The sequence below is a fragment of the Trichosurus vulpecula genome, chromosome 4 (genome assembly GCF_011100635.1).
Source record: "Trichosurus vulpecula isolate mTriVul1 chromosome 4, mTriVul1.pri, whole genome shotgun sequence".
Lineage (NCBI taxonomy): Eukaryota > Metazoa > Chordata > Mammalia > Diprotodontia > Phalangeridae > Trichosurus > Trichosurus vulpecula.
Genome location: NC_050576.1, coordinates 402590858 through 402617739, shown reverse-complemented (window position 1 = coordinate 402617739; position 26882 = coordinate 402590858). Strand labels below are relative to the sequence as shown.

The window sequence follows — 26882 nt, the reverse complement described above, 5'->3', positions numbered from 1 at the left end:
GTCACCATTTTACACACACATATACACATACGCATGCATGCATGCACACACACAATACATATATACACATGCATACACATATATATGTATGTGTAACATATTTACATATTTTAAACCATACAATGCATACATCTATTTATCAGTTCTTTCTCTGAAGGTGGATGACATTTTCTTTCATAGGTCCTTTGTAGTTGATTTGAGTATTCATAATACTCAGAATAACTTTGTCTTTGAACAATATTGCTGTTACTGTATACAACATTCTCTTGGTTCTGCTCATTTCACTCACTTTTCATTATTTCTTTTGCTTCTGCTTGTTTTTTTTCTATTATTGAAAACAAGCATCCCTTTGAAAAGAATAAAACAGAAATGGTTGACAGGGAATTAGAACCCAAGATAAGTAAAGAAAAAGTGAGAGCAACATGCCTCCATCAATGCTGCTGAGCTATCAGGCAAGAAGAACTGAGGGACTGCAGGAACCATTGGAATAAATTCCTAAGCTTCTATCTGTGTTTTCTGAAAAATATTTGAGAAACATAACAGGGCAATAGCATTGGAGAAAGATGATAGAACAGAGTGCAATGGAAAGTTAGAATCTTGGTCTTTAAAAATAGGATATAAATATCTACTTGATCTCTTAAAACCTCAGTTTCCTTTTCTGAAAAATGAATGAAGTGGAAAAGATCATCTCTCATGTCTCTGCCAGTTGCTACATTACATGATTCTATGAGATACTGTCTCTTTCTCACTCCTCTTGCATGTACCCTTAAGTAGAATTCATCCATAAGAACATAAGGTCCATAGATAGGGGGCAGAATCAAGATGGCGAGTAAGAGGCAAAAGCTTAACTCTCTCCACATTCTTCTCCAAACAACTTAACTCCTCAAATAAAATTTTGGAATGGCAAAGCCAACAAAAGGACAAGCTGAGGCATTTTTCTGCCTGAGAAAACTTAGAAGTTGGCAGGAGAAGTTTGTGACAAAGGGGTTGGAGGCCTATCTGGAGCCCACACAGGTAGACATAGTAGCAGCAGCACCAGTTTCAGGAACTCTCAGTCCAGAGATGGTAAGGAGGTCAGACAACTAGTCAGAAAGAGATTACAGGGGACCCTTTGCTGGCACTGAGTACAGCTGGCACTGATTGGTAACTTTCTTGCTCATATGAAGTTTGCAGTTTCAGCGTGGAGAGGAGTACTTGAGGTCAGTCACAAGGGAGCAGGGGGCCCTGGTCACAGATCCAAGGCAAAGGGAGCACTAGTACTTGTGGCTGCTGATGAGCAAGGGCCTTTCCTGGATGAAAACTAGAGTGCAGACCAGGATAGCAGTGATTATACCTCTCCCAGGATCACACCATCTTGGAAGAAGCCAAAACTTGCAGACTCCCAGAACTAGCTCTAAAAACAGCAGCAGTAAAAAGCTTGAAGCTTGGTTCAGTGCCATCTCACCCTCAGGGTGAGCAGAGAACAAATTTTAACATAAAGTTCAAAGTCAAAAAATAGGTTTAAAAACGAGCAAACAATAACAACAACAAAATTTAACTATAAAAAGCTGCTACTGTGGCAGGGAAGGCCAATACATAAACTCAGAAGAAGACTTTAAAAAAAAGCTACGAACAAAGCCCTCAAAGAAAAATGCTGATTGAGTCCTGTAATGGCAAGCAAAGTGGGACTTTTGTTGTCTTTTATTTTAGAGTGCTTCTCAGCACTAAGGCAATCAAGTGTCTTTGAGTCTTGCCTTTGTTTGTAGGAATGCCCACATCCTTTTGCTAATTAGGTCACAAGAGGTGTGAAGCCCTAGAAAGGTATGAAACCCTTGAGAGGTGTGAAGCTGTCTAGAGGTGTGAAGCTCTCTGACCCTGAAAAAAGGGTATATATACTCTGAGGTTAGCATTTTGTTTGGAGCTCTCACTCACTGGAACAGTGTTGGTGATTTGGCCAAGCGAGACTCTGGGTAGCTGTTGGAGGGCTCCCCTGCCCCCGTGTTGAAAACCCAGATGTTGGTGCCTCTCTCTGGTAACTATGTAGTTCCCTGGTCAGACAGATAGAGGACTGTCTGTTGATTTCTGTGTGTGTTTGCCCTGTTTATATAATATATGCTTGTAATTTATGTTTGTGTTTGCTCTGAAGTTCAGGGTGCTGGTTTTTTTCCCCTGAACTAAGTGAATGATATATGTATGTTTAATTAAACTGAGATTGTTAACCCTTTAAAGTTGCTTTCCTCAGAAAAGCAGATCAAAGAACCGGTTCTAGCAGCACTTCTGTGTACTGGTGTTATTGGTCTTACACAACCACAGTAGCTGCAAGCAGCATTGTTGCTACAAGCCCTAAGCCAACAAGAATTCCTGGAAGAGCTAAATAAAGAGATAAGAATTGTAGAGGGAGAATGGAAAAGAAATGAGAGTTATGTAAGGAAGTTATGAAAAAATAATTTTCAGCTTGGTAAAAGAGATGCAAAAAATACTGAAGAGATTAACACCTTAAAAAGCAGAATTGGCTTAATGGCAAAAGTGGCCAAAAATTCACTGAATAAAAGAACCTTAAAAATAAGAATAGGCCAAATGTAAGAGGAGGTATAAAAATTCAGTGAATAAAAGACTCCCTTTAAAAACAGAATTGGCCGAATGAAAAAAGAAGAACAAAAATCTCACTGAAGAAAATAATTCTGTAAAAAGTTAGAACTGGGCAAGTAGAATCTAATGACTCCATAAGATAGCAAGAAACAATAAAATAAAGTCAAAAGAAGAAGAAGAAGAAACAACAGACCTGAAAAATAGATTGAGGAGAGAGAATTTTAAAATTATTGGACTACTTAAAAGCCATGATCAAAGAAAGAGCTTAGGCATTGTATTTCAAGAAATTATTGAGGGAAACTATAATATCTTACATCTAGAGGGTAAATTAGAGACTGAAAGAATCTACCAAACATCTAATGAATGAAGAGATCCCAAAATGAAAACCCCCGAGAATATTACAGCCACATTCCAGAGCTCCCAGATCAAAGAGAAAATACTTCAAGCAGCCAGAAAGAAATAATTAATATATTCTGGAGCCACAATCAGGATTATGCAGGATATAGCGGTTTTCAAATTGAAAGAGAAGAGGCCTTAGAATATGACATTGTGGAAGGCAAAAGAACTAGGACTACAACCAAGAATCACTTACCCAGCAAAACTGGAGTATAATCCTTTAGGAGGAAAATAGATATTTAGTAAAATAGAGGACTTTCAAGCATCGTTATTGTAGTACTTATTTTTTCTCATTTTCATGTAAAGACAATTTTTAACATTCATTTTAAAGTATTTGAGTTTTAAATTTTCTTTTCTCCTTCACCTCCCCCTTCCTAAAATGGTAAGCAATTTGATATAGGTTATACATTTGCAATCATGTAAAACATATTTCCATATTAGTCATGCTGTGAAAGAAGAAAAAGAAAAAAAGAAAGAAAAAAAAACACAAAAAGTGTAAAATCATGTACTTTTATCTGCATTCAGATTCCATTAGTTATTTCTCTGGATGTGGATAGCATTTTTTATCAGTCCTTTGGTACTATCTTCAGTCATTGTATTGCTGAGAATAGCTAAATCATTCCTAGTTGATCAACATACAGTGTGGCTGTTACTATATACAATGTTCTTCTGGTTCTATTCACTTCACTTTGCATCAGTTTGTCTAGATCTTTCTAGGTTTTTATGAAATCAGCCTGCTCGTTATTTCTTATAGCACAATAGTATTCCATCACAATCATATTCCACAACTTGTTCAGCCATTCCCCAATTGATGGGCATCTCCTCAATTTCCAATTCTTTGCCACCACAAAAAGACTCGTTATAAAATTTTTGTACAAATAGATCCTTCCCCTACCCCCATTTTATCCCTTTGGCAGGCTTTCAAGCATTCCTGATGAAAATACCAGAGCTGAATATTAAATTTGACATTCAAACAAACAAGATTCAAGAGAAACATAAAAAGGTAAACATGAAAGAATAGTCATGAGGGTCTCAACAAACTTAAATTGCTTACATTTCTATATGAGAAGATGATTCACGTAACTCCTAAGAACCTTATCATTATTAGAGCAGTTAAAAGGACTTTAAATAGAGAGCACGAGTTTGAGTAGATTATGTTGGAATGATCTCCAAAAGAAAATGAAAGGGTGAGAAAGGTAGGGATGCACTGAGAGAAGGAGGAAGGGAGAGGTAGAATGGGGAAATTTTTTCACATAAAGGAGGTACAAAAGGAAGTGATTTTACAATGGAGGGAAAAATGGGGGTATGGCAGCGGATGCTCAAACCACACTTTCATGAGAATTCATTCAAGAGGGAAGAATATAGATACATCCATATACTTAAATACACACACGCTACCATCCATCCATACATACACACTAAGTTTTGGATAGAAATGTACCTCACCCAGTAGGGAAATAGGAGGGTAGGATGGTTAAGAAAAAGGAGGAGGGGTGATAAAAAGAAGGGTAGATTAAGGGAGGTACTGGTTAGAAGTAAAGTAGACTTAAGGAGGGACAGGATAAAAAGAGAAAGAGGAAGAAAGAGAAAATAATGGGATAGAGGGAAATGTACCATTAGTAACCATAACTGAATTTGGATGGGATGAACTCACTCATAAAATGAAATCAGAGGGCAGAATGGATTAGAAAACAGAATCCAACAATATGTTGTTTACAAGAGACACACTTGAAACAGAAAGATACACACAGAGTTAAATAAAGGATTAAAGAAGAATCTAGTATGCTTGAACTAAAGTAAAAAAGGCAGGGGTAGCAATTACAATCTCAAACAAAGCAAAAATAGAACTGATTAAAAGATAATCAGGGAAACTACATTTTGCTAAAAAGTATCGTAGTGAAGTAACAAAAAATTTTATAGCAGCTTTCTCCAATAAAGGCCTCATTTCTCAAATATAGACCGAGTATAGAACAGAATCATATTTATAAAAGTAAGAGCCATTCTCCAACTGACAAATGGTCAAAGGATAGAAACAGGCAGTTTTCAGAAGAAGAAATCAAAGCTATCTATAGTCATGGGAAAAATGCTCTAAATTACTGTTGTTTAAAGAAAGGCAAATTAGAACAACTCTTTTATTCTAACTCTTCCTCACACCTATCAGAAATGACAAAGGCTGAATGGCATGAGGCGAAACATAGTTACGCTAATGAATTGTTGGTGGAGTTGTGAACTGGTCCAGCCATTCTGGAAAACAATTTGGAACTATGCCCAATGGGCTATAAAACTGTGCATACTCTTTGAACTCAGTAATACTACTGCTAGGTCTGTATGCCAAAGAGATCAAAGAAAAAGAAAAAAAAGGACGTATATATAGGTCTTTTGTGGTGACAAAGTATTGGAAATTGAGAGGATGTTCATCAGTTGGGAAATGGCTCAACAAGTTGTGGCATAGGATTGTGATGGAGTGCTCTTGTGCTACAAGAAATGACAAGGGGGTGGTTTCAGAAAAACATGGCAAGATCTAGATGAATTAATGCAAAGTGAAAAGAGCGAAACCAGTGGATCATTGTGGATGGTAATAGCAATGTTTTAATGTTTTAACTGGCTGTGAAAGATTTGACTACTCTGATCAATACAATGATCTGAGACAATTCTAAAGGACTCATGATAAAAAAAAATGCTATCCATTTCCAGAGAGAGAAAACCGATGAACTCTGAGTACAAATTGAAGTATAATTTTCTCACTTTCTTTATTTTAGTTCTTTCTTTTTTTAAACAAATGTGGTTAATGCAGACCTATGTTTTGCATGATTTCACATGTTTAATTGATATATTTCTTGCCTTCTCAGTGGATGGGAGAGGAGGAGGGAGAATTTGGAATTCAAAATTTAAAAAGAAAATATTCTTTAAAATAAATAATAGAAAATATTTTTTAAAAAGAATTACTGTAAAAAAAAAGAAGAAAACGTCAAAAATCTCAAGGGAAATAATAAGAAAAGTAGGAAAGATGAGTAGTACAGTGGATAGAGCACCAGGCCTGGAGTGAGGAAGACCTACATTCTAATCAGGCATCTGACACTGGCTGTTGTGACTTTGGACAAGTAACTTCATCCTGTTTGCCTCAGTTTGCTCATCTATAAAATGAGCTGGAGAAGGAAATTGCAAGCCACTCCAGTATCTTTGCCAAGAAAACCCTAAATGGGATCACAAAGAGTCAGATATGACTGAGACAGCTGAACAACACAACAGCAAAGGTGGAGTACTATCATTATTAGATCCTGAACTCTACTGTAAGGCAGTAATTATCAAAAGTATTTGGTATTGGTTTAAAAATAAAAAAGTTAGTAAGTATAAAAATCTAAGTAAACAAAACCAAAAAGCAGTTGAACATAGTACCACTCCCAATGGACATGAAATGCTGTGGCAAAGACTCTATTTAGCTAAAAATTCCTTGGAAAACCAGAAAGCAGTTTGGAAGAAAGTGGGTTTACCTCACCATCTTACACTGTAAGCTCTAAATGGATACATGATATAGATATAAGCAGTCATATCATAAAACAAATCAAGGAGAATGGAATGAGGTACTTTTCACAGTTATGGTTAGGGGAAGAATCCTTAACCAGGCATGCTATAGAAATGATAATAGAAGACAAGATGGACATTTTCAATTATATAAAATGGAAAAGCTTTTGAATGTACAAAACCAATATAGCTAGAATTAGATGAGAAGCATTTAATTAGGAACAAATCTTTGCCACAAATATATATTCAAATAAAGGTCTGATATCCAAGATGTATAGAGAATTAAACAAATATGTAATAAGAGCCACTCCTCAGCGGATAAGTGGTCAATGGATATGAACAAGGAGTTTTCAGAAGAAATTCAAGCTACCAATGATGCTATGAAAGTTGAATATTTCAGATCACTAAAATCAGAGAAATGAACATTAAAACAACTCAAATTTTACAACTTCTCCATCAGATAAATGTCAAAGCATGAAAATCATGAATATTATACAAGTTTAGAGTTTGAAAGGACAGGCACACTAATATACGTTTGGGTAAACTGCATTTTCCATGAATTCTAGAAAAAATTTTGAATTATAACTCTAAAGTTACTAACCTTTATGTAGTCATTGACTCAGTTTTCACACTACCAGATATATTCCTGTAGGACATTAAAGAGAAGGAAAGGATGACCATGACCAAAACTATTTATAGTGGTGCTTTCTTAGAATAGCAAAGTTGGGAAGTAATGGCTAAACAAATTGTGGTGTGTGAATGTAATAGAATGTTGTTGCACCACAAAAACTAATGGACGATAATGAACTTCCCAAAGAAACCTGGAAAGACACCTATAAACTAATGTAGAAATAAACAATTTACACAATAAACACATTTAGGGAAAGCAACTTTAAAATTCAGTCCAGTGCAGTGATTGATAGCAGTTTCATAGGATAAAATGTTTCCTACCTCTCAATGGAGATATGACGGACTAGCAGGATTGAAATGAGTTTTTCCTTCCTCCCTTATTTGTTTGCTTTTCTCAGCTATATTTACTTGGTATGATATAGGATTCTGTTTGGAGCGAGGAGTGAGTTATTGGGAAGTGAAAGAAATACAAAGAGAGAGCGAGAGAGACAGAAAGATACAGACGGGGGGAAGTTGGAGGAGGGGAGAGAGTTTGGGAGAGGGAGAAAGAAGAATAGCAACATAACGAAGTCATTTTAAAAAGTCATTCACAGAAACACAGAAACTGGAGAATTTTGTTAATTGCTATATTTAATATGGACTTTTAAAAATAAACTATATGTAACTTAAATTCCTATTTCAATCATGTAGCTGTGTGACCTTGGGCAAATCAGTTAACCCCAATTGCCCTGCCTTCCCCCCCTCCAAATAAAAATACATACTTCAGTCATGGATCAGATCATAAATTTGGAGCTTGAGAGGACCTTAGAATCTGTTAAACCCAATATCCTTATTTTACAGATGAGGAAACTGAGGTAGAAAGAGTCACTTTCCCAGAGTCACACATTTATTAAATATCTGAGGTGGGATTTGAAACCATATCTTTCTGACTTTAAGTCTAACATTCCATCCATTACCCCATAATGCCTCCTCTGTTTTGTTTTTCTTCGTACTTTTGAATATGTTTGTTAATTATTGATAAAGAAAATGCTTAATATTTTAAATGATTTGGTAGAGTGAATTGCTGTCTTAAAACCTCTCTTTTAATAAAATGTTTCCAAACCGTACAACAGAATCATTCAAGATTCTTTGGAATATATAACAACAGAGATAACTTTGTTCAGTAACCCTGTGAAAATAAACATCAAGTAAGGGATAAAAAAGGGTAGTATTTATATTTGCCAGAGGTGTTTACTGAAGTTGTGATGGGGGAGAAGTAGTACAGAGTCCAAGTTCAATGGGGATTATGAGGTTGGTGAAGGCTTCCAGGTTCTCCTGTTTCCAGATAACATCATCTCAGTTGCATCAAGCCCAAGGATATTATAGAACCTCCTGGAAGAAATTTATGACCACTAAAAAGATTTTGACCTACCCTCTTGCATAGGAAAGACCAAATGGATGAAAAATATTGCCTAACTCAAGGGTTCTTTATTTTTTTCTGTCATGGACCCCTGTTGTTTGAAGGAAATGCTAAAGTTCATTTAGAAGTTAGTGAAAATAAAAACGTATTTTTTCTCATCCAAGTTCAAGTACCATCTGCAATCTGTCCACCCATTGTGGGTTTGTATACTTCAGGTTAAAAACCTCTGGCCTAGATTATGACATGCAGTTGGGTAGACAATTAGAGAGTTTAATCCATCAGTTTAATTTTCTGGAACAGATAATATAAATAAATAACAAGTTGAACCTGAAATTAAACAGAAGGAAGAGTAAAAACTAGTTATTCCTTCCACGTTGTAGGGATTAGGTTAGGCATGTGGCACACCTGTGATCTGGAAAACATGCATAAAATTTTTTGGCTCTCATTTCATACCAGAGAAGTCGTCTGATTTTTTTTCTTTTTCTTTTGTGGGATAGTTACATTACCATATTATAAAATTTTGATTAATATTATACAATATTACATATATATATATGTTGTGTATTTCTGAGTTTCTAAACTTTTTGTGTGTTGTCTGCTAGCCTTCATGTGTTGTCTGACTTCTGCAAAACTCCCCCAAAATTCCCATTTAATTTCTTATGTTGACCTGCGATATATTAAAACTGTGATGGGGAAAGTTGTGATGTGGAAGGGATAACTGTATTGCCTTCCTGAAATTACAAATCTCCTTTTAATGACCCCAGAGTTCTCCAAGAAACAAAAGCCCATATTTTGATATGATTATTCTGTTGGTGTTATTATAAGGCTTTGAGATGGAGAGCACAATAGTCTGAAAAGAAGTGAAAATTAGTATCACATAGAAGGCAGAGTGGAAAGGCACAGTGGGTATAAGCAGGATGCTACATGTAACTAATAAGAAACCTTCAAAAACAGTAGTGAATAATGTCACCATGGGAAAAAGTATTACTAAAAAAAAAGATGACCTAGTCACATGAAGAGTATGAGGGATAATGAGAGAATAAATGTTGCACTGCAATATCTGGGGCAAGTGAGGAAGATTTTCAGGATGTTAGGTCAGCTTGATATGGTAAATAAATGGGAGGACATGAGCCAGGTATGAATCACCTGTGATATGCTTCACTGGAGGAAATATCTAAATTGATGAGGTAATAAATAAATTAAAACAGTGTTGTCGACTGGAAATTGGGGTGTAGTCCAGAGAGCAAAAAACAGGGATATGGATTCATTAAGAACAGATCATGCCAAAATGAGTTCATATTCTTTTTAGACAGTGTTACTAGGGTTACCAGGTGGAACACCGGAATGTCATAAGTATAATTACCTGGATTTTAACAATGCATTCTTTTGGTGAAGTGCTTCCCAGTATCCTCAGGGACAAGACTGAGATGTGGGCCATATGATACTGCAGTAAAGTAGATGCAAAACAGGTTGAATTACCAGATCCAAACTATAAAAATTGACTAGTATGTAAATTCACTGAGAGTAAGGATTGTTTTATTCTTTGCATTTGTATCCCCAGCAATCAGCACAGTAGGATATAGCAACTACTTAATAAATGCTTGTTGACTGATTGATTGATAAATGAATGGTATCATCCTGGATGCTGTTCTGTAATGGAAGATTTAAGGATTTGTTATTGGGTCTATACTATTCAACAACTCTATCAATGCCTTGGTTATGGGAATAGATAGAACACTTATCAAACTTCGAGATGACAAAAAGCTGGAAAGAATTAGCTGATACATTGGATGATAGCAGCCAAAATGTAGTGAGCCAAATCTAATAAAATTAAAGTTGAGTTTTTTTAGTAAGATGTTAAGATAATTTATTATTTTTGAGAAGGCCTTGAACAAAAGTCTGAAGGAGTTTATTTACATTATTCTTTTTAAATTTAATTTTTTAATGAATAAAAATTATTTTTTTCTCCCTCTCACCTCTTCTCTTCCCCCATTGCAGCAAACTAAAGGAAAAAAAAACTTTTTTGGCAAATATGCATAGTAGGCTAGCAAAACAAGTTCCCACATTTTCCATGTCAATACATACATATTACATGCATGCATATGCACATGCATATATGCATGTTTCATACTACATTCTGAATCCATCACTTCTTTGTCAATATATGGGTAGTGTATTTCATTGGTCCTCTGAAATTGTGATTGGTCAGTGTATTGATGTTAATCATACACTGATCAATATTCTTAAGTCTCTCATAGTTGTTTGTCTTTGTAATATTGTGGTCATTGTATAATTTTTCTTCTTTTTCAACTCACTTCACCCTGCCTTAGTTCATAAAATCTTCCCAGGTTTCTGTGTTCCTTTTCATTATTTCTTACAGCACGATAATGTTCTACTCTGTTCTTATACCATAGTTTGGTCTACTGCTACTATTCTCCATTAACGGGCACTGACAGATATAAATGTAAAATCACACTCAAGTTAAAAAGTCCACTGTACGATATTGTATTGGGTCCAGAGACATGGCTGCGAAGCAGTTCTTGGGAAAAAGGCCTAAAAGTTGGAGTGGACTAGAAACTTATTATGAGCCAGTGATATGACATGGCAATAAAAAATCTGATGCAACGTTAGGGTTTATTGATAGACAGTGTCCAGAACAAAAGAGGTTATAGTTCCATTGTGCTCTGACATTGTCAGGTCAAACTCGACTATTTTATCCCATTATTGGCACCACCTTTTAGGAAGGGCACTGACAAATTGGAGCAGAACCAACCAGGATGGTGAAGGGATCACAAACCAAAGAATACGAGGATTAGCTAAATAAATGAAGAATTGTTTAGCCTGGAAAAGAGAAGACTCAAGGGTGGAACTGGGGGTGTTTCACCAATGATAGATATCTTCAAGTGTTTGAATGGCTGTTTAGTCAAAGAGAGGATAGATTTCTTTTTCTTTGCCTTTGTGGCTAGACTAGCTCAACATAATGAAAAACTTTGTAACAATGAGCTGCCCAGAAGGGCAGTAGACTACTTTGGAAGTCTCACTATCACTGAAGGGCTTCAAAAGGTTGGACAACTATTGTAATGGATGCTTCTGAAGTCTCTTCCAAATCTGAGATTCTATCGTGGTATGTATAGATACTTAGTGCAGACATCTGCCATTGTTCTGCCATATCCACCTGGATCAGTTGTCTGATACATGCTGGGCCCTCATATAACCTTTTGTAGCTTTTAGAAGCTGAAATGGGAGAAGAATAGTTGCTTTAGGTGTGGTGAGGTTCTATTCACTTTAGCTGAAGCTCTTAATATTGTTTTTTTCTGGTATGTTAATATAATTTGGTCTCTAGAGGATGATATGAAAGCGAATATGGCTGGCACTGCCGTAGCTTTTTAGAGTAGTTAAGGATTCTGATGTTGAGAATAAGAAACAAGTGTCTGTGTGGTTTGGCAAATAGGTGGAAGGTGTGGCAAAAAAAGCAAATAAATAAAAACCAAGAGGCCATATGAAGTAGATCAGATGTCATTGTTTTATTGATCTCAATATGGGTGTATTCTTTTGCTTATCTTTTGTATAAAAAGGCAAGTTAAAATGGATGATGTGTTACTGCCAAGAATCCTGGTTCAGTGAATTTAAATGCAAAAAAAAAAAAAACATGAATTCTTTTCTTTAGTGCCCAAACCCAGTTGTACATCTGCTGTGCAGTTGTATCGTCAACAATATCTCCCTTGAGAAATCGTTCTTTTTCCCTGATTATTCTTATTACTTGCTGTAAGGAAGGACAGTGGTCTAGCTTTTTAAAACCAGAGACTATCATCAGGAATTTTCAGTTTCATTCTATAAATAGCTTAGTATACATACATATACATATATTATGTATAACATATGTAGATATTATTTAGACTTGGCTGGTAAGGTGAATTGCTCTCTGAAAATTAAAAATTGCCTGTGATTTACATTTTACCACTCTTGTTAATTTTTCCTAGCCAGTGACAATAACTGACTGAAGGGTTGGTTTTCTTTACTTCCAGGTTCAAAAAATTTGATGATAAATACCTGAGGAAGCTTCTAATTAGGGAAAACCAACCCAAGTCGAGCATCGTTTCATTATATAAGAAGCTGGAAATAAAGCATGCCATAGAGATGGCAGAGACTGGGATGATAAGCACAGTGCCATCTATTGCTTCACTAAAGTAAGTATAATTTGGTAGAGATAAATTCATCAATATTGGATGTGTGTTTTTGTAACAATCTTTAAAGCCCAGGAGGGATAAATAACCCCAAGGGAGCTGATCTTGGAAAACATGGCAATGAGGACTCATTGCAGAGGGTGACCTCCTGAGAGATTTTCTGGTTTAAATATTAATGTACTGATTTTTAGAGGTTAATTTGGGGAGGGGGGTTGAGCAGTCTGATAATACCCATTTGTCCGTTAGAGTATTTGCTTTTAGAAATTCAGTGCTTGAAAGTAAATTAAAATCTCCTTATCTCATGCTTTGTAATTGAATATTTTGAAAGTGTGTTATATTTGCTAATATAAACTAGCACATAATTATGTAGCTGGTTTACCACAGATTATTGACATAGGAGACCTCATTACTTTCTGAGGTCATGCTCTGATATCTCATCTTAAAGCCAATGCAAAGAATTCTAAATTCATAGGCCATTGAATTAATCACAGACCATAAGAGCTTTTCCTTTGTGTATGATTCACTTTGAATGAAGAAATGGTATTTCTTCATGCTAAAAAAAAAGTATGCTTGAAACAAAGCACCTAGATATATGGATGGGTAGAGAGAGATACCTACTGATTTTATATAGAAATTAGGAGTAATTTGGTCACCAAAAAATTGTGAGTTCTTTGTTCCAGGGTGACACAAGCCTCTCATCTAGGAAAACCGGATGTGCCTCATTTTACACGTATTGGCTCTTTGACCCTAGGCAAATCATTTAATCTTGGCAGCTCCAAAACTAAGTTATAGAGAAGGTACCAACTTGCATTGATAGTTAATTTCTTGTCTGGAAGTTCCCTATACTAAAAAAAATCACAGTTTCAATCCCTGTTCCTTAATATTTCCAGAGCAGACTGCTGTCTTACACTAACTGCTTAGTGGCACATAGTCAGGATTTATAGAATCTAGAATTGGAAGAAGTCTCAGAGATCTTCTAGTCCAATTGCTTTATCATAAAGATAGGGAAACTGAGGTCCAGGTACCTTAAATGGCTTTCCCAAGATCACAGAGAGAATAAGCACCAGAGGCAAGATTTTAACCAAAGTCCTAGGTGTCTAGCCTAGAGTCAGGAAGATCCGAGTTCAAATCTAGCTTCGGACACTAGCTGTGTGACCCTGGGCAAGTCACTTAACCTTGTTTCCCTCAGTTTCCCCCTCTGTAAAATGAGCTGGAGAAGGAAATGGCAAACCACTCCAGTATCTTTGCAAAGAAAATCCCAAAATGGGACACAAAGAGTCAGACACAACTGAAAAATGACCAAACATCACCAACAACCTCTGACTCAACAGCCACTGAACTACACTGCCTCCAATTATAGCTCCTGTATGACAAATTGAGTTGATCCTTCCTCCTGTTTTTGCGCTTTGGGGAACATATATTTTGAGAAGAAACAGCTAGAACTATGCTGACCCAAGAGTCAGGTGTATGCTAATACAATGAAAGAGCAAGGTCAGCATGGAGGGGCTGAGGTTCTTTCTCATCCCATACTCCGCCTTCTAGGCCACCAAGCCAGTTCCTTTGCCTTGCTCACTTCTTCCTCATAGAGCCACAATCTTCTGTTATTTTTTTATTTTATTTTTATAAATTTATTTTTTATTTTTAGTTTACAACATTCAGTTCCACAAGTTTTTGGGTTCCAGATTTTCACTCCCTCCTTCTCCTCCCCCTTCCCCCCAAGATGGCATGTAATCCAGTGTAGGTTCTACATATACCTTCACATTGAACTTATTTACATAATAGTCCAGTTGTAAAGGAGAATTATAACCAATGGAATGGATCATGAGAAAGGAGAAACAAAATCAAAAAAGAAGAAAAAAAAAGAGAGCAAATAGTTTGCCTCAGTTTGCATTCGGATTCCATAATTCTTTCTCTGGATGTGTATAGCTTTTTCCATCATGAGTCTTTTTGTGATGTCTTTGAACCTTGTATTGATGAATCTTCTGTAATTTTTCCCACTAATCTTTGCTCTAACATCTACTCTAATCATAATTAACTTGTATAAAATGTTAGTAGAAGGAGAGAAAGTAGATACCTCTTCAGAGTGTGAATTATTCTGGGACTCCACATTATCCCAAAGGTATCCATGGATATAAGTTCTAAAGTGTGGCATCTGGCAAGATAGAGAATAAAAGGGGAATCAATAATCAGGCAGATTCATCAAAAGCTTTTTTAGTTTTATTGAACGCACATGTATATATTAAATTTTACAAAATACTTTTCTTACGACAGCTCCCTAATGGGTATGTTGTACAAGCTTTATTATCCCCATTTTATTGATAAAGTAAATAAAGCTTAGAGAAGTTAAGCAAATAGACCAGGATTTTACAGCTAGTAAACGCAGAAGCTAAGATTTGTACCCATGAATGTCCTCTGACTCTAATCAGCACACAACTCTAGAACACAGTAACTCTGACTTTACGTCAGCCACCCTTTCTGATATTTTCCTTCTCTCCTTGATTTAGGGATACCACACATTCCTGGCTCTCTTTTAACAAACTGTCATTAGTCCATTGGTAAAGTTTTTCCTTTAAAAAAGTATAAGTTTACCAAATTTTATTTTTAGTTGCAAAAAAAATTACATACAAAACAAAACACTTAACTGTACATGTGATGGAACCAGGTCATTTTGAAAGTCATTCCTCTTATTAACCACTCTTTGTTTTTAACTTTTGGAATGATCGGAAAATAATACTACAACTACAACTACAACTACAACTAAAGGTTGTTTTTTTTTTAAATTCTTGTGGCTAGTATGGCTGTTTTGAATGAAGTTAATTTACCACTTTCTTCAAAGTACATAATCATTTCTAAAGGGAAATAATATTGGAGGTTTCTGCAATAGAATTATAGCTCTTACGTCTGTTCTCCTCTTTTCTTCTCCCTTTCCCTCCCTCTCCCCTACCATTTCACTCAGTGGCTTCAGTTCTACATAGGTGACTCTCAAACATCTATCCACTGCCCTAACCTTTCCTCTAAAGTCTACATTACTAGAGCTCAAAGCCCTACCAGCACCTCATACTCCATGTTTTCAAAGTGAAGTCTAGTATCTTGTTTTCCAAACTGGTCTGTCCTCTGAGTTGAGTATTTCTGTCAGTGGCATCACCATTCACCTAGTATCCCTTTTTCAGATCTTTGATAATCTTGCTTTCCGGAACTGCCATACATTATTAGTCACCAGTGCCTTTCCTTTCTATCTTTGGGGATCTGTTTGCTTCTCTCCCCTGCCTTTGTTACCCTCGTCCTCAACCCCATTGGCTTTCATTATCATAGGCCTGGCCCTACAGTAGCCTCCTCATTGGCTTTCTTCATCATTTCAGCTCTTCAATACATCCTTCACATTACTGCCAGACTTACATTCCTTTTGTATAGATTTGATTTTGTCACCACTTTGCTCCAGAACTTTAGTTGTTTTCCTGTTTTTTACTGGAGAAAGTTCAAACTCCTTTACAAGCATCCAAGGCCCTTCACAATTTGGCAGTACTCTATATTTATTCCCTTCCCTTCTGTTCTCTTTCTTTTCTTCTTTTAGAGAAAGAGTGAAACACTTGAAATTTCTCCCTGTTTGCCTCCTGAGACTACATTTGTACAGTTCAGATTTACCTATATATTTCTACATCAGTTTTTGTAATATTTTTAGGAGGGAAAAGATAAAAATGACACTGGCTTGTGCAGTCTTTGGATATTTAGGAAGGGGAAATGCAGGAGAAAATCAGTTCTCAGACTAAATGAGTTTTCCTTTCATCATCAACAGGGTATTTGGATTCTTTGTTCCTTCACAATTTTGAAATATGCTTGCATTTCTCTGACAAGCACTTGGGCCTAGCAGCCACTTGTGTGTTTTGGGTCCCTTTGATTGCTTTCATTTTGTGGGTCAGTTTTTCTTGGGCCATGTTCCTGGCTGTTGTTTCTGTGATTCTTTCCTGGCTAATTCTTTCTCATTTTCTCACTTCTCAGCTAATTGTTTCAAGGCCTCAGCTTTCTGAGACTTGCATCTTTCTTCTGCAGCTTCTCGTGTCATCTGAGTTTCTTCCAAGGAAAGATCTTTCTTCTTTTGAGGGGAGAGGAGAACTCTAGGGCTGGTTCTCTTACCCAGAGGCACACTTGTCCCGAGCTTTCACCTGGATAACAATAGACAAATATCAATTGACATGATGGGGAAAAGCTCACTTAAACTGAACAATACTCTCTAGCACCCTATCTTTCTAAGTTTATCTCATATTACTCATTTCCACTTACTTTATATTTCCATTAAACTGAATCTCATGTAGCCCTTAAACATATCCTGTGCTTTCTCACTGCCATGCCTTTGCTCAATCTGTCTACTCTCCTTAACCCCTTTTCCATCTGTCCCGTTTAATTCCTATTAATATTGTAAAGTCCAATTTAAATGCTACAATGAATTCTTCAGTCAATCATGTGATGTCTCTGTCACTCCATTTTCCAGTATATAAAATAAGGGTGTTCAGTTAGATGACCTTTATGGCCTCTTCCAGAGCTATAATTAAAAAGCAAGACAAAACAAAATAAAAAACAAAGACATACTATGTCAGAATAGGAAGAGCACTTTACCAGGAGACCTGGTATTGAGTCCTGGCTCTGACACTTTGTTCTCTGTGTGATCTTGGATAAGTCATATAACTTCTTTGAACCTCAGTTTCTTATCTGTAAAATAAAGATAATAATATTATAGCACCCTCCTCACAGAGCTGTTTTGATGAAGAGACATTATAAAACCTTAATTCTTGTACAAATTTGTTATCATTATTATCTACCCAGTCATTAATGACTTTTCTTTCCTTGGACTTCACCTAAGCTTTGTTTGTACCTCAATTGTGTACTTTCTGTTTATTATTTTATGTTATATTATTTGCATATGCACTAGATTGCAAGCTCTACAGGGGCAGAAATGATCTTTCTATGATTGCTGTTTCATCACGTACCAAGCACACCTTTGCACACACAGAAGGTGCTTAGCAAATGTTTGCTGAATTACAAACACCTTCTTCCTTGGATAATATTGCACAAACACTGATAAACTCTTACTCTTAAGCCTTCCTTGTTAGAGTGATGCAGACCACTCATTATCCTTCTGTTATATCAATATTACCTTGCACATGTTAAAATACAATTGAATATGTTACAATGTTAGAAATACTAATTTTTTTAAATTAATGCCTCCTTGATGAGTTTTCGAGACACATTGCAATTTTTTGGGACAATAATTACAGCCTACTTGATTGGATCTGGAAGATACTCAAGTTTCATCAGTCTTGCTTTTATTGGTCTTCACATAGAGTGAGTTACTTCTGAATCTTACCCATCCCATTCATTTTGTATTGAGGTGGGTCCTTTTCCCAGGAAGGCATACCTGTGGACTTTATCTTCAAATTCTATAGATATAACTAATTTGATTAGAAAAAACTACAGGGTGCTTTAGGATATCTAGTTCAGTTTCTTCATTTTACCAGTGATGAGGCTAAGGTATCAAGAGGTGAAGTAATTTTGTCTAGATTGACATACTAAATAAGGAGCAAGAGGGGATTTAAACCCAAATGTTCTGACTCCAAATCTACTGTTCTTTCTAAACCCTTATGCCATTTTTGGATTTTTAATTAAATAGTTCTTGAAGGACTCACTTTTCATAAGATTGTTGGGGTTTTTTCCCATCACTTTGAAGATAAGAATCTATCATTCCAATATTTATCAAATGTTACAAATGTTATTTTTTCCAAACCTTTACAGTGATTATCGTGAGGAAAAAATAAGAAAGCTGACCCCTGGTGAAATGGATGAGATACGACAAATATTGTCAAGGAATCTCTATCAAATACGACAGCGTGTAAGAATTTTGATATATTTACCAAAATATCTCACATATTTGAATGAAAAAATCAGAGTAGTTGAGCTCTAACTGGATATCTTGCTATCATTTCAAATTCAGCATGGCCTATGCTGAATTTGTTCATCAGTATTCCCCTCAGCCAGGCTTCCCCTGAAACTTCATTTTTCCTGACATTGGTACTGCAATTTTCTCCTGTCCCCAGTCTCAGAACTTTGAAGTCACACTTAACTTCTTTTCCTGTATATTTTGTATTTATTCAGTCTCAAAATTCTATCAATCCTCCCTTCAAAATAGCTCCCACATCCAGCCCTTCTCCTGTTTCTCCACTGCCGTATCCTGCCCTGGTTTGTTGGCAGTTATGCCTTCGGCACTTCAATAACCTCCCATCAGTCTCTCCATTTACCAGGATCACTTATTAGCTATCATCCCTTGGGGAAGTAATTCATTCACTCTAAGCCTCAGTTTCCTCCCCTGTAAAAATGAGTTTAATTATACTTGCAATATCTACCATTACAGGGTTGTTGTGAGGATCAAAGTACGCGTGTATGTGAACATATATTTGTAAATGTGTGTGTACATATATATAATTATATACACATAATACATATATATATATATGAATGTATATATGTCACATTTTAAACCCTAAAATCAATTAACATGCATTTAAGTGTATCCAATAATGGGGGGGGCAGTGAGTAGAGCACTGGCCCTGGAGTCAGGAGGACCTGAGTTCAAATCCTGCTTCAGACACTTGACACACTTACTAGCTGTGTGACCTTGGGCAAGTCACTTAACCCCAATTGCCCTGCCTTCCCCCCTCCAAAAAAAATAATGAGGAAGGGGGTTGTAAAAAGTAGGCTGCCCTGTCTTCTCTGGCCAGAGCGTAATACAAAGACCACTGAACCTGTGACCTGTCAACTTCCAAGTAACATAGCTCAACTCTTAAAGAACTCAGTGCCTTTGTATACCATTGTAAACCCTGTGTGGGCTCATGGCCATTTCTACAACCTGACATTGGGCGAGCCAGAGCATAACAGGACCTGTTGTTTACCACCTCCCCACACACCACCACCCCTACTGTTACGCTGTCCTAGACATTGGTGATGCAGATAAAAAAGTGAGGCATTCTGATGCATGAAATCATAAAGAATACTATGAATATCAGCTACACTTATTACTATTATTATCACTGTTCTTTTTACTTTTATTATTATCACCTCTAATGAAGGTGTCAGACAAACATTTCTAAATCCCACTTTCTTCACGTTACCCTGTTAAAAATCTACAGTGGCTGTCTACCTATGAAGTCTACAATTGCTCTGCTTTTTAGGACCCCTTGTAATCTGTTCCTACATTATCAATGAATTCTATTTCATTCAAGTAACATTTATTTATTCATTGGTTCTTACAATGTGAAAAATATCATGCTAGGCATTAGGGATACAAGGATTTTAAAAATGGCACAGCCTTTGACTTAAAAGAGCTTATAAATTAAAAGAAAGGAAAAGATATACACATAGAAAATCAATCAGTAAACATTTATTAAGCACTTACTATGTGCCAGACACTATGCTGAATGTAGGGGATAAAAAAGAGGCAAAAGACAGCCCCTGGTTACTAAGTGCATAGGAGTTGAGTGATGTGAGTCCACCATACTTGTCATGTCCATTTATGCTTTGATACATCCTCTCATTTTCTCCCATGGCAGAGTAGAAAGAATATTGGTTTTGGAGTCAGAGAATCTGAGGTCAAATCCTGGCTGTTTGACTTATTACCTGTGTGACCTAGGGCAAGTTACTTAGGTTAGCCTTTCCTGTCCTCAGTTTCCTCAATGGTAAAATAAGTAGATTGTCTCAAAGATCCCTTCCAACTCAAAATCAATGATCCTATTAGATCCTTTATATCTGAAGAATTGAAAATTATCATACTTTTAATTCATTTCAAGAAACTCTTATCTTTATATAATTCTAACAGCTTTTAATTATGGGCATTATATATATGTTAAAAATTTTTTTAAAAGCCCCATTTTAGGACCCTTTTGATTTTTTCGTTTTGATTGGAGGGGGATACGATAGGAATTTTTTTTTTAATAGATGTTGACAACAGGCCCTGAAACAGCTGAGTAGGGGATTTAATCAAAAGACCATGGCACCCCCCTGTGGCTAAAGTGGTACAGGTTTACCATCTATCATATGTATTCAAAAATGCGTTTAACTTCCTGGAAATAAAAATATTGTTTATGCCTCAGCCCATATAACATATAGTCTCCGTTGTTTCTTGAATGGAATGTGTTAACCTAAGATAGGCAGACTGGTCTTTACTCAACCAGTTTCTCCTTTTGTTTTCAAAAGTAATTGTTTCATCAAAAAGAGGACCAACTTAAAGAAAAATTAACAGTGTAAATAAATATACATGAATATTTAAAAAATATTCTTTGTTTCATTGAGACTTCAAATACTCAATTGACTTTAAAAGCCAAAGATATATGTGATATAATTTTAACTTTTTTCAGGCCTAATCAGTCAGTATTTTTGTTAAAGATCCCCAATTTGTTTCCTTTTCAGACTCTGTCCTATAATAGACACAACCTGACTACAGATACAAGTGAAAGGCAAGCCAAAGAGATTCTGATCCGACGTCGGCATAGCTTGAGAGAAAGCATAAGGAAAGACAACAGCTTGAACTGGGATAGAAGGGTAACTCAACTTGTATCTTTCTAGCTAATCCTGAAATCATCTGAGCCCAGAACTTCAAACTCCCATTGTATATCATCAATTTTGCTAATTCATGAGCATTAAAAGACTTGGGTGCCTTTCACCTTTAGTTTTTCAATGTATTTCTGACAAGGAAAGACCCTTTAAAATTAAGAGAATTATTTAGTTATCATTTTATCTGATTGTTTGTAATGTCCTTTGTGAAGCTAAACAGTAGAGTGGTTGTGAACATAATCTTTTTAAAAAAATGAGATAACTTTCTTTCCCAACATAACTAATATGGAAATATGTCTTACATGATTGCACACATGTAACCTATATCAAATTGTTTACCCTCTTAGAGAGAGAGATGAGGTGAAGGAGGGAGAAAATTTGGAACTCAAATTTTTTTGAAATGAATGCTAAAATTTATATTTACATGTAATTGGAAAAAATAAAATACTATTTAAAAAATTAAATGGAATAGAACCAACATATGCAAATAGGAACCAGTAAAATAGATATTCAGAGTTTAATGGCAGAGATAAAAAAAATTTAAAAATAAAAATGAAAAATAGTAGCTATATTCAATTAGATACATATAAGAAGTTCTTTTGAAGTTAAACGTATAGTCCAATGGATCTAATCAAAATAAATACGTGCTGGAATTCTGGAACAGCTACTAAAAATCTAAAAGAAACTGATGGTTCTGGTATTTGCAGTATGAATTATTTTGTTACAGTGATGCTCTGATTGTAGGCAACTCTGTAAGACTTTTGATTGGCATTAGTAGAGGGAGCTTTCTCATTGGGAATTACTGACAATGATGAAATCATAGGTTCAAAACAAAACAGCAACAGTGACAAAAACATTATTCCATCATTCTCGTGAAACCATCAAAACTGAGCTTTTATAGAGCTAAAGCATGATTTCTTTTTTTTAAACTTTCCTTCCAGTTGTATGCACTTTTTTTGACATTCATTTTTAAATTTTGTGTTCTAATTTTTCTCCCTCCCTTCTACCCCTCCACCTCCCACTGAAAAGGCAAGCAATATGATAACTATTATACATTATATATACATTCTTAATTCTTAATAATTTTTGTGAATTAAATGCTTCAGTTGCTTTCCTTTGAGAAAATGCAGAGCAATCAACTCTTTATACAAAAGTGCACACGTGTACAGACACAGTTTTTTTCTGATTGACTTATGATTTCACAACTTTGTTTTAGTGCTAATCTGCATTCTGTCTTGGGCAATGGTCAGATATTTCAAATACAACAGTTATTCTTGGAATATTAAAGAAGCGTGATTTTAGGTTTAAGAACTATAATTTGAATTTTAAACACTGATTCAACTTTTGGAGTAGAATTAGAAATTCTTAAGCTCTTAAAAATGCAATTATATACAAAGAAAGGTGGGATTTTAATTTTTTTTAATATGTATTCAGGCATCTACTTCAACGTCCCGGTATTTGTCACTACCGAAGAACACTAAACTTCCAGAGATGTTAAAAAGGAGACATAACGTGTCTAATGCAGGTAATGGATATGTACAGGAATTAATTATTTCAATTACTAGTGCCATTAAGAGAGAAACAACCAAAATTGTCATTTTTCATTAGGGTTCACAAGATCATGGAATTCTTGAATAGGTATTTATTAAGGTCCTACTTTGGGTGAGACACTGTATATGCTGGAAATTAAATAATCTCTGCCCTCAAGGTCTTACATTCTGCTGAGAGAATTCCACCTGTACTCAGATAAAGAAATCCAAATACATGCAAGTATATGTAAAGTAAATTTACAGGTCAGGAAGGCCTCATATCCAGTAACATCTAGAAAAAGTCTCATTACCTAACATCTCTCAAATACTTGTCTTTTCACAGTTTGGCTCTATACTTGGAATGTTCCCATTCCCTAGTTGTCTTCAAGGATTGGGGTTCTACAAAGTAACTGATAAACTGATAATAACTTTGTTTGAAGGCTTCCCAAGAGAAGGAACCCCACTACCTTCAGAGGCATTCATTTCCACTTTTGGATAGCTCTAAGTGTTAGAAAGTTAGTTTGTGTTTTCTTCTTACATCAAGCCTAAATTAGTCTACCTGTTGGTTCATAAATCAAACATTTCATAAATCCACAATTACTGCCATTTATTAATAATGGGATTATCATAATACAGTCTACAAATAATTAACTAAGTTAATCTCCACAAAGATCCCATTAATAAGATAGTGGAAAACATTATTATCTTTTACTTAAAGAAAAGATAATGGATGTGGAAAATTTGCAAAAGTATAAATATTTATCATCTTAACAGTTATTCTGAAAAACCAATATAGTTTTAAGGAAGCCAATGGTGTATCTTACAACCTGGGATATTTATTTAATCTGAACCAATAGGTTTCTCTCACTTTGTAGATTGTTGATATTCCAAGTACATGCAGGTCACCCAAAGACATCCCTTCCCACTCCAGAGAGAAGTGGGACAGGATTCCCATGCTGTTGAAAAGTGGAGTGTTTATCTGAAGACTGGAAAGACTAAGAGAGATGATCAAGTAAAGAAATCCAGATTCCAGGAATCAGGAAAATAGCAATAGTCAATATTTATATAGTACTTTGAGGTTATGCATATATTGTCTCATTTGATCCTTACAACAACCCTGTGAGATAGGTGATATCCTCATTTTATAGATGTCTTCCTTCTCTTGATTATCTCCAGTTTATCTTGTATGTATCTTGTTTGTACATAGTTGTTTGCATGTTTTCTTCCTCATTAGACTGTGAGCTCCTTGAGAGAAGAGATTTTTTTTGGCTTCTTTTTTTATTCTCAGCCTTCAATACAGTGCCTGGTGAGTACTGGCATATTTTGAATCAGGAAACTGAATTATCTGAGGTCATACAGCTAATAATCACCTGAGGCAGGAAAACTCAGGTGTTCATGACTCCAAATACAGTGAATTATCCTCTGTGCCACCATCCAGGAAAATGGACAAATCAATACTATGAAAGTCTGTGACCAAACACTGAGATATAGAGGCCACCATCTAGTGGCCGTTTCGAACTTCACAGCCTGTCTTTGTATTCCCCATTGAATTCTCCCTATACCTTCAATTTAAGAAAAATGGATCATCATCCTATTAATTTTGAAAGTGATAATATTATGAGACGTTATTCCCTGCAGAAATCTTGACTCACAGCTATAGATGGTGACTTGCTATCCCTATAGCGATTGTATTTATAATTCAGTTGTGTTCACATTTCTTCACCATTTTTTGTGACCAGCTTATTGGCATTTATTCTTCTGTCTCTCAAGATGCCCCAAAATCAAATTCTGAGATCCATTTTATTGTTCGTTAGTTTATGTATATGTACAAAAATGGCAAATATATGTGTGTACACATATGTATATATGTATGCATGTATTTTTTCTATACATACACAAACTACCCAGCATTAAAGTGGATATCAGAATTTGAGTTTGGGGTTTCTTGGGAGATAGAATACCAATACATATATGTGCTCATGCATACACATACATATACACAATACATATATACGCATGCATATGTATATGTCTATACATGTGTTTCTACATAGCTATATATGCATATATACATGTGCATGCATGTGCCTAAACAGATATATGCATGCCTATATATAGATATATACATGCATGTATATACATACATGTATATATATACATATATAAACAGATGGACATATTTGCACATAGGCACTTTTGTGTATGTATATAGATACACACATATGTGTGTGGTTTGGCATGTATAGGAGAGCAGATAAAACCACATGAACTTAAGAAAGTCAAATAAGCTAGGTGGAACAGCAGACTGAACCAGGAAAACCTGAATTCAAATCCTGCTCCAAGTAGACAAGTCATGTAAACTCTCTTAACCTCAGTTTCCTCCTGTGCAAAATATGGATAATAATAGAACCTGCCTCATAGGGTTCTTATGAGGATCAAATAATATAATATATATAATATATAAATTACATTGCAAACCTTGAAGTGCTGTATAAATGCTAGCTATTATGAATGTCCAGGTATCAGTAAGAAACTTGTCCCGTGGGATGCTAATCAAGTTCTGTGTGTGTCTTCCATCCAAGTCTGACTTTCCTTCCTTTGCTCTTATGATAGATGGCAATAGCAGTGACTCTGATCCAGATAATGGGACCACAGTGCTCAATTTGCAACCAAGGGCAAGGCGTTATTTGATGGACCAGCATCAGAAGGCCCATCAGCAATACCGCATGGAATGGAGAAATGAAGTGCATGGAGATGCCAGCAGAGGGCAGCCCTCCATCACCTCAGCTGCCCCCAGCTCAGCAGTCCAAGCACAGACGACAGGTGTGCTACGGCAGCCTTTGCTCTCTAAAGCCAAATTTGGCACCATGAGAGAAGAAGGTTTGACTGAAGGCAAAAGACCAGTGCCTCCCCCCAGGCTAGTCAGGCGGGCCTCAGAGCCTGGAAACCAGAAACACAGATATGGAAGTGATAACCCTTAGTGGAAACAGCCAAAACAGGACTGTGGTAACTCGCCTAACACATCTGTAGCTTATTATCCTGAAATCTGACAGAACAATTGAATCCATTTTAAACTCACTACGGATCTAAATATTTTCTGTGGGAGGCAGGGCCAAGCCATTGATTTAATGGGATGAAATGAAAAGCCCAGCAGGAGGAAAACAAACAAAGCAAAGGAAGAAAAAAAAACATAAAGCATCTTTTATGATTAGCTTTTAGCAATTGCATTCTTTCCAGGCTTGAAAAAATAAGTGTGCCTTTAATGGTTCTGGAATTGAATAACAGAACTAAAATATTTTTAGCAAACACCATTGATGGTGAAAATGCATATACCTATTCTTCATTCGAGCTTTTATTTATTAAATTTTCTTTTCATCTACAATCCATGTCTAAATGAATAGCACCCCTAATTTAAAAAACCACATAGAACATTTTCTTGAAAAGGAAGGCAGAACAATATGGGACTGTTTTTGAAGGATGACAAATCTGTCAGCAGAGGTTGGGGGAGTTTCCCAGATTGCAATGGGGCAACAAAGAGTATTTTTCAGAACAGAGTGTTCAACTACAGCATTCACGTCTCAGTCGGGAAAATCATCAGATGAGCTATATGGATGAAGTGACCTGGCTGTCATGAGGTGGCCTTAGGGCCATGTGACCCCGCCCCCACATATTAATGAGGAGCAACTATTTCTCAATTTGTTTATCTCTATCCTGTATTTGGCTGTGATGTGAAAATTGAATCTCTACTTGTTTACCTGGTGCAAATGGACTTACTGGGCAGTGTAGGCGAGAATTGGCACATGGTGGGTTGCTATGAAGTTCCATCCACACCATTTGTAAGCAGTGTGGGGGGGCAACAGGGCATCTCAGAGTCCCATGTGTTTACATTGTATTGGTTGATGACTTGTTCTGTGCAATATATTAGGGAGGATGCAGGCAGTCCTGGATCCATGCCCATCCTACCACGTCTTCAGGTAGAATTTCCCTTTTGGGGACTTTAGGACAATGAATCCAGGTCATTACCTTCAAGTTGAGAAGGATGAAAAGCGGTATACTATG

The 26882-nt window shown here is 36.0% G+C and overlaps 1 protein-coding gene across 1 annotated transcript in view; it reads left to right on the top strand.

Moving 5' to 3' along the window:
- Nucleotides 1-25886, top strand: part of SLC9A2 (solute carrier family 9 member A2) — a 109175-nt gene extending 83289 nt beyond the window's left edge. The window contains exons 8-12 of the mRNA XM_036756065.1: nt 12541-12702; nt 18484-18580; nt 21151-21282; nt 22729-22819; nt 25437-25886. Coding sequence (XP_036611960.1) covers nt 12541-12702; nt 18484-18580; nt 21151-21282; nt 22729-22819; nt 25437-25804 — 850 coding nt within the window. The 3' untranslated portion in view covers nt 25805-25886. The remainder of the gene's footprint in view (nt 1-12540; nt 12703-18483; nt 18581-21150; nt 21283-22728; nt 22820-25436) is intronic.
- Nucleotides 25887-26882: the final 996 nt, after the last annotated feature.